At 44.0% G+C, this 15,052-nt stretch overlaps 3 protein-coding genes across 3 annotated transcripts in view; 1 reads left to right on the top strand and 2 right to left on the bottom strand.

The window, feature by feature from the left end:
• Positions 1-310: 310 nt before the first annotated feature.
• dhrs13b.2 (dehydrogenase/reductase (SDR family) member 13b.2) lies at positions 311-4,777 on the bottom strand. Its single transcript, XM_046073389.1, has 8 exons — positions 4,470-4,777; positions 4,003-4,179; positions 3,655-3,930; positions 3,207-3,536; positions 1,898-2,245; positions 1,717-1,809; positions 1,379-1,398; positions 311-1,266 (listed from the first exon to the last, which is right to left on the bottom strand). Exons 1-8 carry the CDS (start codon positions 4,519-4,521, stop codon positions 1,252-1,254), a joined length of 1,311 nt encoding a protein of 436 aa, XP_045929345.1. The 5' UTR covers positions 4,522-4,777; the 3' UTR covers positions 311-1,251.
• A 254-nt stretch (positions 4,778-5,031) lies between these two features.
• On the top strand, positions 5,032-12,968 carry gemin4 (gem (nuclear organelle) associated protein 4). Its single transcript, XM_046073388.1, has 6 exons — positions 5,032-5,281; positions 6,020-8,077; positions 9,663-9,819; positions 9,968-10,238; positions 11,301-12,035; positions 12,597-12,968. The coding sequence occupies exons 1-6, from the start codon at positions 5,260-5,262 to the stop codon at positions 12,816-12,818; spliced, it is 3,465 nt and encodes a 1,154-aa protein (XP_045929344.1). The 5' UTR covers positions 5,032-5,259; the 3' UTR covers positions 12,819-12,968.
• Positions 12,969-13,179: 211 nt separating this feature from the next.
• Positions 13,180-15,052, bottom strand: part of LOC123985657 (TLC domain-containing protein 3A-like) — a 4,456-nt gene continuing 2,583 nt past the window's right edge. Inside the window, exon 5 of the mRNA XM_046073390.1 lies at positions 13,180-14,065. Within this exon, the coding sequence (XP_045929346.1) occupies positions 13,805-14,065 (261 nt within the window). The 3' untranslated portion in view covers positions 13,180-13,804. The remainder of the gene's footprint in view (positions 14,066-15,052) is intronic.

The following is a 15,052-nucleotide window of genomic DNA, read 5'->3' as shown; positions in this document are numbered from 1 at the left end:
ACTCTCTTTACCTTCGGACAGCAATCAATAAATCAAATGCTCTGACACAGTGGCAGTCGCAGGATAAGCTGGCCCACCTGTCTACCTGGTCGCGCTCTGCCCGTGCACTCTCAGTGCATGAACTTGTGTTTTTGTGGAGTGGCTCCTGAAGGGAGGGGGTGGATACTTTCAAAATCTAGCCGACTCTTGCTAGTTTTTCCAAACGTTGCCTACTCCAGCTTTAGGTCCAAAATCTCACTTTAAGCTGTTTTTATAAAATCTGGCTGATAAATATTCTAGAGGAAAGGACATTTCAGACAATCAAAGACAATTTTCTTACTCTAGGAACTTTTAATATTCACTCACATGTTGCCAAAAATAATGTAAAAAACGTTCTCAAATCAATGTACTACAATTACTTTAATATATTGTATTAAATTATTTAAACTATTTAAACATTAATTTAAATCCATTATTGCAACACCTTCCAGGTATTTTACTTATTGTTATCCTTGTAATTACAAATCACAAATCAGCAAATCAGCAAGTTTTCTCACATTGTAAGGCTAACTGCAGCCATTTTTTAATAAAGGTTCAGTGTGTCTCACCAACACACATTGTGTGTATCACAGAGGTCTAATAAACCTGCTGAATGCATCTACTTCTGCGTAAAACATTTGCAAAGCCAATTTTTAAATCTATTTTCAATGGTCAATTCTTTACAGTCAATGTTTACTAGCTAGCGGTCTTCTCCTTCACTGATTTTGTTGGAGCATTGCTTTGCTTCTTTGCACAGTAACGCACCACGGGTGCATGTGCATCATCATGCCCGGCGGGGTGCCGTCAAGTCGGACACAGTCTACCTGCGTGATCTTACTGGGAGCAGAGATCAATGACCGATCTCGCGTCATTAGCAAAGAAAAATACCTTATGTTAAGCCCAGCATGCATCACGCACCTAAAACTGTGGCGCACTCGTAAATGCATTCCTCCACAGCGCCGCTAGTGGTCAAAAACTGGATAGGGTGTCTTTAAACTGTGATTGCTGTTTGCTGAGAGACATTCACTTCAAGGTCAAGTTTGTAGCATGAGCGAAATCTAAGCAAAGTAAGTGCAACATAGAAAACATCAGTTTCATGGAAACCCAAATTCACCTCAAAAAACAAACAAGAATCAAACATCCGAGACATTCTAAAATAAAAGCGCAGCAGTGAGGAGACACGTCTGACTTCACTGGCGGTTTGAGTTGGTGTGCTCAGTCTTCTGAGGCTGCTCAGTATGGTTTCTTCTGCTCAGAAGATACAAACACACACACACACACACAGATCATATTGTTTGGCATTGATGAATCAAAACAGCTCTGATAAAGGGAACAATAAAAATGATGTGTTTAATCTTACCGCCGCTGATTTTTTTCTTGCTGTGGAGAAAATAAATGATAATCACTCTCTCAGTTATCAACACTTCACATGTCAAAATGATATGAACACAGTGGTTAGTGATGATTTAGCGTTGACTGTAATTTGCCTGCACTATACATAACATGATTGCAGTGATGAGAGTCATACCTCTAATTAACCCTTCTTTTACATTCTTTCACAATCTGTTTGTGTGTAGTGTGTTTAAGTCAAACTCAATCAAATGAAACTATTTGTCATTATGACAGACGCTTGGACTCAGAGACTCCTCACACCGATGATGTTCACATATCCTTTTATCAGCCTGTTTGTACGCTCACCTGCGTACAGGTAGGGCAGCATCAAATACAGGATGCCCACCAGTATGACCACAATGAAGCCAACAGTGAAGGCGAACATCCAGCTGCTTGGCTCTGAGCAGAGAAAACAGACATGACACTGGGCGTCAGATATGTTCCTCTGCTGCCACTGTGTGGTGGCTCACTGAACTAGTCCGCTCACCTTCAACAGTCAGGATGAAGCTCTTTCTAATGGGCACTCTCAGGGACTGATGGGAGACGCTGCATGTAAACTGTCTCCCCGAGGCCCTGAGCGAAGCCTTGAGGTAGAAGAAAGCGGACAGCGAGAAGGTCTTGTCCTGGTTGTGTTTGTGGCTGGACAGCAGAACGTTCTCCAGCACCTTGGGGAGAGGAGCGCCCACCCTCTGGCCTGACACCGCCGGGTCCTGCTCGTACCAAACTATCTCCACATCCAGGGGGTAGTAACTCTCTGCCTCACAGATAACCTTCTGCTCGCCGTCCTCCTGCAGTGTGAGAGTGGGTCCAACGTTGAGGGAGACACGGGGAGGCTCTGAGGAGAGATGAGAGTCGATTAAATAAAAAGGTGTCAGCAAGAGGTTTCTGTTACGATAGGGGTTTCTCACATTTTATAGACCAATTGATTAATCAGTCAATACAAAGAAAATCTGAGAGACAAACTGATAATGAAAATATGGGTAGTTGCAGCCTTACACTGTATGTGAATGTATAGAAGTCACAAAGTTAGGCCTGGGTAATTAGAGCAAAATGGTAAAAGTAAAGCTCTATTATACAACTATTATTTGCTTTCTTGCTTCTGCAGTTAGATGAGAAGATTGATGCCAAAGCCAAAACCAAAGCTCTCTTCTAAAGTCATTTTGCCAACTGTCCAACTGCAATCTCTGCGGTCTAAAAACCGGTACAGCGTTCGCGCCTCTCTGTCCTGCTGTTATTGCCGCCATATCTGTACTAACCACGACCCCTCCACTTGTCCAAGCACTCGCCTCTTTTGTTGAGCTGTGACGTTTTTTTATTAACCTCCCCCCGAATCAGGTTAGCTGTTTGCCCTTGTTTTCAGTCTTTACGCTAAGTTAACCATCTACCGGTGTTGTAGTTTCAAATGTGCTGTACAGACATGAGCGTGGTGTCAATTTCATCATCTAACTTTTGGCATGAAAGCGAATAAGTGTATTTCACAAGTATAAAAGATGCCTATTTTGATCTTCTACTACTACAATTAGCAGTGGTGTAGCAGGATCACCACTGACACAAGCAATGTTTTGGACCATGGGGAAAAAAGACAAGGTTCACTTTGGAGAGAGCGTCATGGAGAGGTCAAACACTACAGGGCAACTGAGCAAACGCCATCCACTGATGAAGCCCGTGACATGCTGTTAAAAGCTCCAAAAAAGGCTAGTAAGTGAACCAAGCAAGTTTTCTTTAAACAGAATATCCCCAAATATCAATCTAGCCTGACATTTGACACCAGGATCCTCTCTCAGATTATTCCTCACCTTCAATATGCAGACTTATATCCAGACTGACGAGCAGCGGATTCACTGACACCGAACACATGTACGAGCCTTCACTGCTCATCTTGGTGAAGGGCAGGGTATAGGAAGCGTCCCCGCCTGCGAGGCTCTTCAGCCCAACGCCAGTCCCCTGCGTCTTCCCTGAGCGGCTGGTATGACTGAAGAGTCGGATTCTCTCTCCGCGATGTTGCCAGTGCCACTCCACAGTGATGTTTGGGCCTTTGTGGTCAATGGCAAACTGGCAGTGGAGCTTTTGTTGGGACCCCAGGCCCGCTTTCACTGATGGAGTTTGGGTTTTAATGACCATGGTAGCTATGGAATGACAGAGGCACACATTTAGAGATACATTTTAGTTCTAAGATGTGAACACAGACAAGACTAAGATGTGGGACTTACACAAGTAACAAATAAATACAGACTTGAGTGTTACCTATTGTGGTGAGTATCTCTCTGTCCTCGATAGCAGACCAGCTGCGGTAGTCCTGCTGTCCTGAGGGGGGTTGGTCAGATGGGTGTCTTAGGAAGCCTGTGACTGTGAACAGGCCCTTGGTGTGTTTGAGGGTGCAGCTGAACCAGCGGTTGTACTCCTGGGCCGCCTGGACCGGCCAGCGGACATGGATGCCTGCTGTACTGTATCTACGCAGCCCACACTCCAACTGCTCTGCCTCAGCTCCCTCTATGTACCGCCGCAGGTCCAACTTGGACCCTAGAACAGAACAGAAGACAATAGAAAAACAATAGTTTTCAGTCCGTTACTCCTTTGGGCTACAGGTCTTACCCGTGACCAGGAAAGTGATGGCATGTGGGTTAACCGGGGCGTCTCCTTGTTGACCAAACTGCAGCATAGCCTCTCTGTGGATGAGCTGAGTCTCGGTGTGGCCCTCATTATTCACAAACACATGTTCATCAGTGAACTCACAGGGCAGCCATGGTATCTGATGGACACACTGCACACCTGAGACAGAGAGACACTGAGTGAAGCAGTACTGTCAGGTAACAAAGAGTATGCTATAGTACAGTATATTACAGCAGGCTACAGTGTGGTATAGTTTACTGTTAGTACAGTGTTGTATGCTATAGTATAATATATTAGAGTACAGTGTAGTATAGTTTACTGTTAGTACATGGTTGTATGCTATAGTATAGTAAAACAGTGTAGTAGTCATTTCATTCATGTCATGGTTAATCCACTTAGAAGCTCCAAAAACGCCACCATCTGTGACAAAGCTGAAGACGATAACTTACCTGCACACAGAAACAAGTAAATAAGTAACTTTAATATTAACGTTAGCTCCATGATTAGTATTTAGCAGAAGTGGCTCTCTGTTGCTCGAGGACCACACGGAGTTGTTCACAGTTTGGAGGGGGGATACTTTCACTTTCCTTTCACGGGGAAAGAAAGCTTGCTGTGCCTCTCCCGTCACGTGTTATTAGGCAGATTACATTTCACTGAGAAAGCATTTAAACATGTGTACAACGTATGTGACGAATATGCAATATTTTAAATGACGCACGAGTGTCAGTGTCCTAAAAACTGTGTAGGCTAATTTAGCCGTTCGTGTGCTATCGGCTGCGTTCAGTGTATGCCGTGTTGAAACATGAAACCAGGAAAGCAAAGACAAAGCACACATTTCCTTATAGCAGCACCGAAAACACTGAGTGAAAATTCATCATGAGGTGAAAATAATTTAATGTAACGAAGGGTTTCGTTTTTACGAAACGTGCAGTACTGACTTGGTCCTGTGGTGGCGCTGTGAGGAGCTTTCTGACAGCAGCGGGTCCCTCTTGTCTCTCTGACACAGCGGAAGCGCTCTTTACAAAACTGTTGACATGCTGCTGAAAAACGCGTGAAAAGCGTTATCATGTTGGCAGATTTGTTCTGTTTGACAGGCTACATTGCGGGATTTTGTACAGTACTCGTGATTTAGTGCACTTGGTGGACTATTTTGACCAGACACGCTCATGAATGTGAATTTAAATCTGACTAAAATTAGCTGATCCTACCTGCATATAGCTGACGTTACGTCCAGCAGCTATGGCACTGGTGCTGAACAAAGGTAACGTTACCTTTATATACAGTTAATAAAACTCAGTTCGTAAACGCGTCTCCCTATATAGGACACTATATTTAATTTAAAATGTTTTATTTTTAAGCTGCAATTGTGTAACTTAGCAGCTAATTAAGTTATCCCCCAAATAAGACTGAAGTCTGGTTTACTAATCTAGTAGTTAGTTAATTCGCGAAACATAACTTAAATGCAAAACTTAAGAGTTATATAATATGCCAACTTAAGAGTTATATATATACTATAAGAGTTAACAATAGTTGTTATATGATATTGTTCTCTTCTGCTTTGTAAATTAGTCCTATCCCGAATTGTAAAATGGCTAACTAATATCTAATACATAAGTTAGTGTGCCAGAATAAGCTTTTCAGTCATTTTACAAGAAGTAAATACTCTGATTTCAGCTTCTTTTATCTGAGGATTTGCTTTCATTCCTGTTCTTATTTAAGGAAGATAACGTTACAGTATTATCTATGCCACTTTAGGCTCTGGGAAATTAAAACAGGCATTTCTCACTATTGTATGACATTAACAGATAACACTGCTAGACAATCACCTGCTAACTCATTGATAATGGTAAAGTGTCAGTGGCTTAGTAGTTGTGTTAACACTCCTGACTTGAGGTGTGGAATTGGTTAGTTGGCGGTGCATTCCTGTTCTTGTGTGTTGTTTCTTTGAATGAATGAAATATTGCTTTGCTTTCCTTAGTTTGCTCTCATGTGCTTTCAGATTCGGCCGTTCTTCAGGGTGCGTTCCTCCTGGCTGATAAGCTGTGTCTCCCCTCATCGCTGTCCTCCCTTCAGAAAGCGGACTGGAGCAGGGTGGGACGTCCTGTCCTGGAGGCAGTCAGAGAAGTCTGTGGACAAGATGAAGTCAGTGCGTCCGCAACGGCTGTCACCTGGACAAAGAAATTAGTTTGTGCTGTGTGGCTCAAGCTGTTGTGCAGGGAGTATGGAGAAGACGTGGAGATGGCCTGGAGGGAGAACCCTTTCTTCCCCCTTCAGAACGGCCTCCCGGAGGTCAACCATGTTGTCCTGCTGGAAGTGGTGAGGTCGATGGCAGCTGCTCAGGCATTTGCCCATTTCCTCTTGTATCTTCCTCAGTCTCAGATCTGTACTGAGCTCGAAAGGCTAGTGCAACACGTGAGGAGCAGCCCTACTAGAGAGGACGATGTCCGACTTTTTCTGGAGGTGTGGTGGGAGCTGTGGAAAGGCCCAGATGAGCAGAAAGCAGGAGGAGATGATAGCATTGAGGCGATGTTCGCTAGACAGTTTGCTCGTCTCTCCCCCAAGTCTTCCGGTCTGACCCCTCAGGCTGCCAAGAGGTTAAAGTTAGACACATCAGATCTACCAGGATCATCGCCAGCCTCTGATGTCCTCCACATTGTCCTTCATGCACTTAAAGACATAAAAGATCACATATCTACAACAGATCTTTGCCTCCAGGCCCTCTCCATTTCTCTTGATGCTGTTCACACAGCCTTCCTGATAGACCAAGCCGTTGTACTTTCAACCGAAGAGAAGATGCACATCTTGTCTAAAGTCGTCAGCATCAGAGAAAAGAATGATGAGAAACTGAGCCCTGAACTTATTCGGGAGGCTCAGAGAGACCTACGTGCTTCTCTAACACCCTCTCAGTTTCACCCCAGCAGGGTGAAGCTCGGAGAAGCCATGAATATTATAACAGAACTTGTGCAGTTTTGGCAAAACAGTGGGCTCCTGAAAGTGTCCTGTAGCTCCAATCCTAGCTACTCTGCATTCAAACTACAACAAAGTGTCCAGAGAGTCCTGACAGCTCTACAGAAAGTGCCTGAAACCATGACTGACATGGATGATCAAGAGACTGAGAAGAATGTACTCGGAGGTTTGCTGGAGTCACTGGCTTTCCCTGCTGTAGAGAGCACCCCCGAGGTGAACGCGAGGGTCGCCGCGATCATCATCAGCCACCGCCTGGACGACTATCAGAACTTTGCGGTGTTATTTGCCGGCGAGAAGACCTGGTCTGCATGGGATGAGCGCTGGGTGGACTGCCTGCAGAAGAACCAGGTAGTTTTCCAGCAGTGCGACACACTGATCAAGCTGACCTCCACCCTCATGAGGAAACTCCACAGTGGGAGCGCAAACGTAAACCAGTGCAGGAGGCTGATGAAAGTCATTGCGGACATGTTCTCTGCGCTCTCCTTAAAAGACAAGAACACGGCGTTGGCTGCCATGTTGAGACTCTCCAGCAAGGGGTTCTTCGGGTGCTCCGTCTCCTCTGCCGTGACTGACGGGTTTGAGCAGGAGCTCAACATGGCCTTCAACTGCATCATCCAAGGAGGGGGTGGAGCGCCGGCAGCGGCGTCTCAGGGCAACCTGAACACAGCCGTCTCTTTAGTAGCAAGAGTTGCGTTTCAGAACCCAGAGGCTGCTCTGCGGTCTTGTTGTCATTCAGCTATTTTCAATAAAGGTGCTTTCTCTCTCATGGCTAAGATCCTGCAGCAGCTGCCTGGACTCAGAGGACTCTGGGAAAGTGAAACTCAAAGGGATGAGGAAGAAAGACAAGAGGCTGGGGGAGATATAGATGAAGGAAAGGGTGCTCTGAGTGGTAGCGGCCTCCTCTGCAGGTGTCTCCAGGAGATGATCAACACCAAGTCACTGTCAGCCAATGAAAAAGAGCAGTTCCTCAAATATCTGGGTCTGCTGATGATGCCTGTCATGACAGGTGACGGAGAAGAAAGGATGCAAAGCTTTCTGCCACCTGAGGAGGTCGTGAACGTCTTCGTCCTGCCTAACCTCTCCACTGGGGGTGAGTGTCCTAAAACTGCAAATTTATCTTGTCCCAAGCTTAATTGTAAGTTTACCAACCTTCTCTCTTTAAAAACTGCACATACGCAACTATAAATGGAATTTTAATGAGGCAGCCAGACCATTATGATGGTTGGTATCAACGATATAAATAAAAAAGAGAATACTCCCGATCATAGCTCACTATTTTTAAAATGGCTATCATCCGCTTCTTCCAAGATGTATCAGCCATGGTTTGACATTATCTTGACTCCACTCTCTAGCTTTTTCTGACTCTTCAACCGCATCTCGCATCACTTCATGAACAAATGAAGTTTGCTCAGTTGTCTTGGAGGTTGGTTTAAAGCAAGGAGAACAGATTAATTGCTCTGTAGACGGAAACCATCGTAGGGTGGTTTAAACCTACCTCCAGGACATTTGACCAAACTCAATTTTCTGATGTGAAGTGTGGTTAAAAGTCTCTAAAATGCCCGCAGTGGCATTTTGCCTTGAGGGTCCTGCCCCCCCAGTTTTAGAACCACTGAGGTAGACTAATAACGATTCACATACGTTTGAAGGTGTCTCTAGCTTTGTCTGCTGAGAACACAGAAACGTTTATGTTTACGCTGCAAAATGTGTTGCTTGCATATCTTAGTCAGTTATTTAATAATACATTTTATTTCTCTGTTTTTTTTCTGCGCCGACTCCTGAGGGAGACATCTGGCATTTTGAGATAATTGGCAACGGCTGATACCTGCGCTCACAAAGCCGATAATATATCATCCTTAATGACAGGAGATCTAATCTAACACCATTACTAGCTAGCATTAAATATATATTCTTCTTATTCTTTAGACAATAATGCAGTTAAAAGACATCACTTCTGACAGACTGTACACCGATCTCCCTTAAACACCAATCACGCACTGAAATCTACAGCAGGACCCAATGTATTTTTCTATTTCATTAATCAATAAAAATGTGTTATTGTCCCAAGAAAGATTCTTCCTTGAAGACAATAAAGTTTATCTCATCTCATCTAAAACAACACGCTACTGGCTAAGATTAGCATGTAAATTAGATTGGAGCTTTACATGACGTTTCTTTGTTTTGTTATTGGCATTATATATCGGCCATCAGCCTTCCTGCTCTCTCAATATCGCCATCAGCCTGGACCAACACTGTGACTCTTTATCTGCTAAATGCTCCACTGCGTTCACCAGCTAGTCGCCGCCTTTGTCTATTTGCTGCCTTTGTGTTGGGCAAGTAGTGTACAGTGGAGGGTGGTTTTTTATTTTTTCTCCTGAAACCAGCGGGTGAGAGTGAATCAGAACAGTAGAGTTGTGGGCTGTAAAAATAAAACAATGAGCTGAAAAATGTTAAAAGGCTCTGTGGAGCTTCGCAGTCTGTGATATTCATTTGCAGGTTTGTCACCATAAGCATCAGCTTTCACATTGTCCGTGGTTATTTAATCTGTTGCTAATGTAAAAATGATTGACTGGGGCAGCTTTAAGGATTCCTTATCCAAAGTGTTTGTTTACATTATGTGTTTATGTAAAGAAAATCCTTTTGAGCTGCTCCAACCTGCTTCTTTGCATTCCCTCCAGGTCAGAGCTGCTTTGATACAGAGCTGAGTCTGCAGCTTCTCCACACTGCTTTGTCTGCGGACGTCCAGGAACAAGCCTCGTCTCCTCACTGGGTGTTGGACTGCTCCCCCTTTCCCCTGCTCTACGTCCTGGCCCAGCTGCAGAGCCAGACTCTCAGGTTTGTGTTCTTATGGCCTTCACTCTAGATCCACATACCTCCTCTTATTCCACTGTTTTATTCCTGAACTGTTCACCTCTTTAAGTGAGAACTGTAACAGAACCAAAATCAAACCTGCCTTTGATTTCAACACTCTGATCTCTGCCAGGTGTTGGGAGCAGCCACCAGAGGGCACCTTTCACCACTTGTCCATGGACACCAAGGAGCTGCTGGAGTCGGTGCTGACCACACTGGGGCAGCTGGTGGGTGCAGAGGTGGCGGCGGCCCCCAGCAGCTGGTCCAGAGCTCTGTTCTGGCTCTACAACAAGATGGAGGAACTGGACTGGACCGTTCGTTTCCACCTGAAGCCCGTTTGGGGGGAACACTTTAAAAATGAGGTTCCCACGTCTCTGCTTACTGTGTGTGATCTACCTGAGCAGGTAAGAACTCGGTTATCACAGCCTGGGCTTCAACACCGTACCTTTTTTTTAACAGAAAGCATGTGCTAAAAAATGAGACGTTTACCAGGCAGGATGAAGGATGCTACTTGCTGCAGCATATGAATCCAGTGTGTGGTGGAGATTGACCCATACTTGGGATTGAAAGTCAGCACACCTCTCCCTGCTATGAGCGTGCTTTTTTTCACTGTCTTTTTTGGAAGTGCAGTGCTAAATTGCTGGATTCTTCCTCTAAGCACATGATGATCACCAACTAAACAAATCCTACAACCTCTATAAAAAAGCTGCAACTACTATTCATGTCTCCATCTACCTCCACTAAGCTGCTCCTACTTTCAGAAATCGTCTTCTTTTAGAGTTTATTTTTAGGGAAGACTGGAGTCTGTACTCTGTCCCCCACAGTTGACATTTTGTAATAACGGTGTCTAATTTTAAACTCCAAAATCTTGTCTTTTATTATTCATTGAGAACTGAACTATATTTGAGCCTGGACATCGCATTTAAACTTGCATCTAAAGTGGAGAAAATAACAGGTTTGGTTTCCACAATGGGTGCAATTTGTTTAGATATCATTGGAGAAATCCAGTGATCATAAATGAATTGATTATTGACTAGAAGCCTGTCCACCAGCTTTGTGGGATTGTTGTTATTGTCTTTATCTTTGTCAGTTGCTACTTTTGTCCACAGTAACTGTCCGTTAAGGCTACTGGGACTTTCAAAGAGGGATGTTTCTGTATGTTTAACTGTGTGTATGTTCTGCGCATGCTTTGGGGAAGGAGCCCTGGAGTAATGTTCATGTAAAACTTGCCAACTCTCAACCTCTGGTCACCAGCAGGTCCGAATGTGGACACATCATTTATTGGGGTTTGACAAAGTGACAAAAGTTTGTCAGTTTTGTTACTGACAAGTCAGAAGGAAGATTGCATCATTGGTGTGGCAAGTTCAGTACTGCCCTGTATTTGTTTCTCACTCTGTAATAAAGTATCCCTGCTAATCTGTCTTTGTTCGTATCTTCTCTGGTCCCGTCTCTCCCCCCGTCTGTAGGAGTGGTCAGGTTTGGACCTGCCTCAGTATGGCCAGGGCACGGGTCTTTTGGCCTGGATGGAGTGCTGCTCTGTATCAGACTCCCTGCAGTCCACCATGTTGTCCCGTCTCTCTCTGGACCAGCGCAAGCCCGACCACGTCAACATGTTCAGCAAAGGCCTGCTGGTGGCTCTGACCCAGACCCTGCCCTGCTGCTCCGTCTCCCAGTGGACCAGACTGCTGAGAGTTCTGCGGGAGCTGATCTCCTCAGGTCGCCTCCACGTTCCCTTCTCGCTCGAGTACGTGGACTATCTGCCACTCCTGGATCTTAGGGGGTTTTCGTGTGAGCTCCGCCTGTCTGTCCTCTTGCTTCGAGTCCTTCAGCTGCTCTGCGGGTCCAGCTGCTCCCACTGGCTGTCAGCGGACGGCTGGGCGCACGTTGGCAGGTTATACGCCCACGCTGTGAGGGAGATGATAAACTCAGTAAGAGCCAAGCTTCCTCTTCCTTCATCTGGCGCTTTGACGGCCTCTGCTTCAACGCCTCCTAAAACGCCAGCATCTAAAGACTCCAGTTCATCCTGCACTTCAATCAAAACTCCTAAAATGTCCAAAGCCTCTCTGAAAGACGTTACACAAGCAGAAGGTTCTCCTCTGAACTCCAAAGAGTCCCAAATGGAGGTGGAGGTGGAGATGGTTCCCAGCCAGGAAGTCCTTTTTGTACTCAGCCAGCTCTTCTGCCATGTTCAGCACATCCAGGTTTGAATTTTATAGTACAGCTGACAGGATTATTATATTGACATTGAAATTAACTGGTTGCAACTTAGATCGTTGAAGACATTTCCACCTTCACAATGCCAGTTTTACACTGGGTAGAGACAACAACAGTGCGTAGCTAAAGATCATGGAGTTAGGGTTGTTATAGATAACACAAAGATGAACAAATATCATTATAATAAGTTGTTTGCCTGCAACTTGTCTGCTACTATCTCTTACATATTAGAGATGAACTAACTGGAGTATTGAAAGGCCAAATAGCATTTTTGACATTCAGTAAGGATTTAAGATGCCAGTAGTAGTGATAGGCCGAATAATCGGTGAGGCATCATCTGGACACATCTGCAGGCAGCCATGTCAGTGTGGCTGCTGTGGAACGACAGCATGAGTAAATATCGACATCAGCATTTGAAAACCCCGTATCACTCAACCACGAGCCAGTCGATTTATATTTTGAAGGCAAAAAGTTCCATTCAGTAAATTAGAATAGCCTCCTCTCCTGTGTTCATTTTCCTAAATCTGGATTAAATGTCCCTCTCCCAGGTGATGATGCCAGGAGGCCAGTGTGAACCGTTGTTCCTGTCCAGTCTGGAGATCCTCAGCCACTACGAGGCGATCATGGCCGCTTTCCCGGGCAGCAGCAGCCCGCTGGAGAGCGACAACACCCGCCATTTCTTCTCCACCATCACAGACAACCTGGACAACCAGGAGATGAAGGCTGTACTGCATCAGAAGATCGCTCAGCTCGTGTCATCGGCAGCTTAAGACGCATCGATTTTTCTTTAATGTTTTCCATCAGGGCTCTTACATGGGTTTGCTGATAAAATAATTTCACTTGTCAATGTTGTATGCTGCACTTGGTTAAATCACAGAGTGATGCTGAGGAGTCTGAATAAAAAAAGCCTATATTCCACAGCAAATGTCTATAATGCTGCTTCAGTGATATTCATTCTGTTAGAGGTTCTTGAACAGGATGTGGTGGCTGAGATAGTTTGCTCATTTCAACTAGAGACTAAATGTGCAGTATAATCACAAATGTATGTACTGTGCACTTGTATACTTTAGCACTGCGTATTCCCTCGCTATCATCATCAAACCCTTCAGGAACAAACCAATACTATCAATACATAATTAAATCAATTTATTGAGTTTTGTCACATAGCAACAGCAAAATTGACATTATGATGATGTAGTGCACGACAAACACTGAACTCAGCCGTCTATGATCATTTATTAGGGGCACAGTTAAGGGGGGGGAGGAGAAACGAGTGATTTAACAAACTATTTGCTATGTATTAAACTATTTTGAAAATACAGTATGATTCATGGAATTCAGAGGAAAAGTGTTTTGAGGATACAGTCAATATTTCAAGTCACAGCATTTGAAAAATAAGTCATGTAATTGGAATTAAGGACAAGTAATGTTTCAATTAAAAGTTGAAAATTTACAGAAGAAATCAAAATTAAGAAACAGTAATATTTTGACACATTTACAAGAAAGCAGACGAGAGAAAAATGACGCGTTACTTTATTTTGAAATGTTAGACCTTTCCCCCTCAAATTATTAATGCTGTTTAACTTTAAATGTACAACTTCATTCTAGAAATGTTCAAACCTTTTCTCCTATTACTTATTCTTGAAACCTAGTATATTTTTAATAGTCTGTCGTATCTTTATTCTTAGTGGAAACCCAGCTGTTTTATAATCAGGTGGACTCAGTATGTCCTCTGCTTGTCTTTGCTTCTGTCCCCCTACCCTCTCTTCTGTCGCATGTAGAGTCTGTTCGCTTTCCTCAGCAGCAAAATAAACCAGTAGATCTGTGGAGCCAGGATCACCAGGTTCCCCACGTTGCACTGCAGAGGCAGGTGGAAGGGCACTTTGTGCAGGGGAATCCCAAACTGCCTGCCGTACATCCAGTACATGAAGGGGAAGACCAGGATCCGACACATGAAGAAACTCAAGAGAACAATGATGCCGTTGATTCTGTGCAGCCTGGTGTTGTCAAGGCCCAGCTGGATATCCAGGAAGAAACAAGAGAAGGAAAGAATGTCAACAAGTAATTTTAAATATTTGTTTCACACACACACACACACACACACACACACACAGGTGTCAAAGTAAAAATATGACAACAAATACTAAAGCAGATGTTTCCATGCAGGGTGCCAGGTCTCACTAAATGGTTTGAAGAGTATGAAAATGATGAGAATCATATTGTCTGATTTGACCTTCACAGTCACCAGATCTCAACCCAACAGAACATCTATGGGAGATTTTGGAGCCACTCCATGACCATTTCGTCTGGAAGATTTAAATATGCTGATAATTTAACTCTAAAAATTACAAATTACAATTAGAAAGAATGCTGTTTACACTTATAATATACAAATATAAAAGACAGGATCCACATTTGTACATGTGTTATTTTATGATCATGCTTATGTACTTTTATATTGAGCTTATAATTATACATTTAATTTTACAAGTACTATTTGTAATGCAGGACATTTAATTGTAACAGAAAAGTGTCGCCCTGTGGTTTTGATTGCTACTAAGTAAACCATCTGAATTGCAAGGTATGGCTAATTTCCTGCATTTATAAACAGCACTTTTACCCAAAGCTCTTTACATGTGGCATCTCATTCATACACACACGCTCACACACAGATGGCAGCGAGGTACAGAAGGTGCGGATCTGACCACCGGGAACAATTAAGTTGGGGTTAAGTGTCTTGCCCAAGGACGCTTGGGCATCAGGGTCGGGGGATCGAACCTTCGATTAATGGACAACCTGCTTTTCCTCCTGAGCCACAGCTGCCAATTGTCCAAAATTCAGCTGGTGTTGAGTCACTGATGGGAAATGTGCCCGCAGGAAATGACGCATAAAAATGTTAGTGTGAATTATTGCCATTGACTCCCCCAGCTGGTCGGACCTTCAAACATTCACTGTGGAAAAGCTTTATGTTTCTAAATCTAATCCTAACAGTGTGAAATCACTG

Source organism: Micropterus dolomieu, linkage group LG17, assembly GCF_021292245.1.
Source record: "Micropterus dolomieu isolate WLL.071019.BEF.003 ecotype Adirondacks linkage group LG17, ASM2129224v1, whole genome shotgun sequence".
Classification (NCBI taxonomy): domain Eukaryota; kingdom Metazoa; phylum Chordata; class Actinopteri; order Centrarchiformes; family Centrarchidae; genus Micropterus; species Micropterus dolomieu.
Note: the sequence above shows the minus strand (reverse complement) of the source record. Positions and strands in the feature narration are given on the sequence as shown.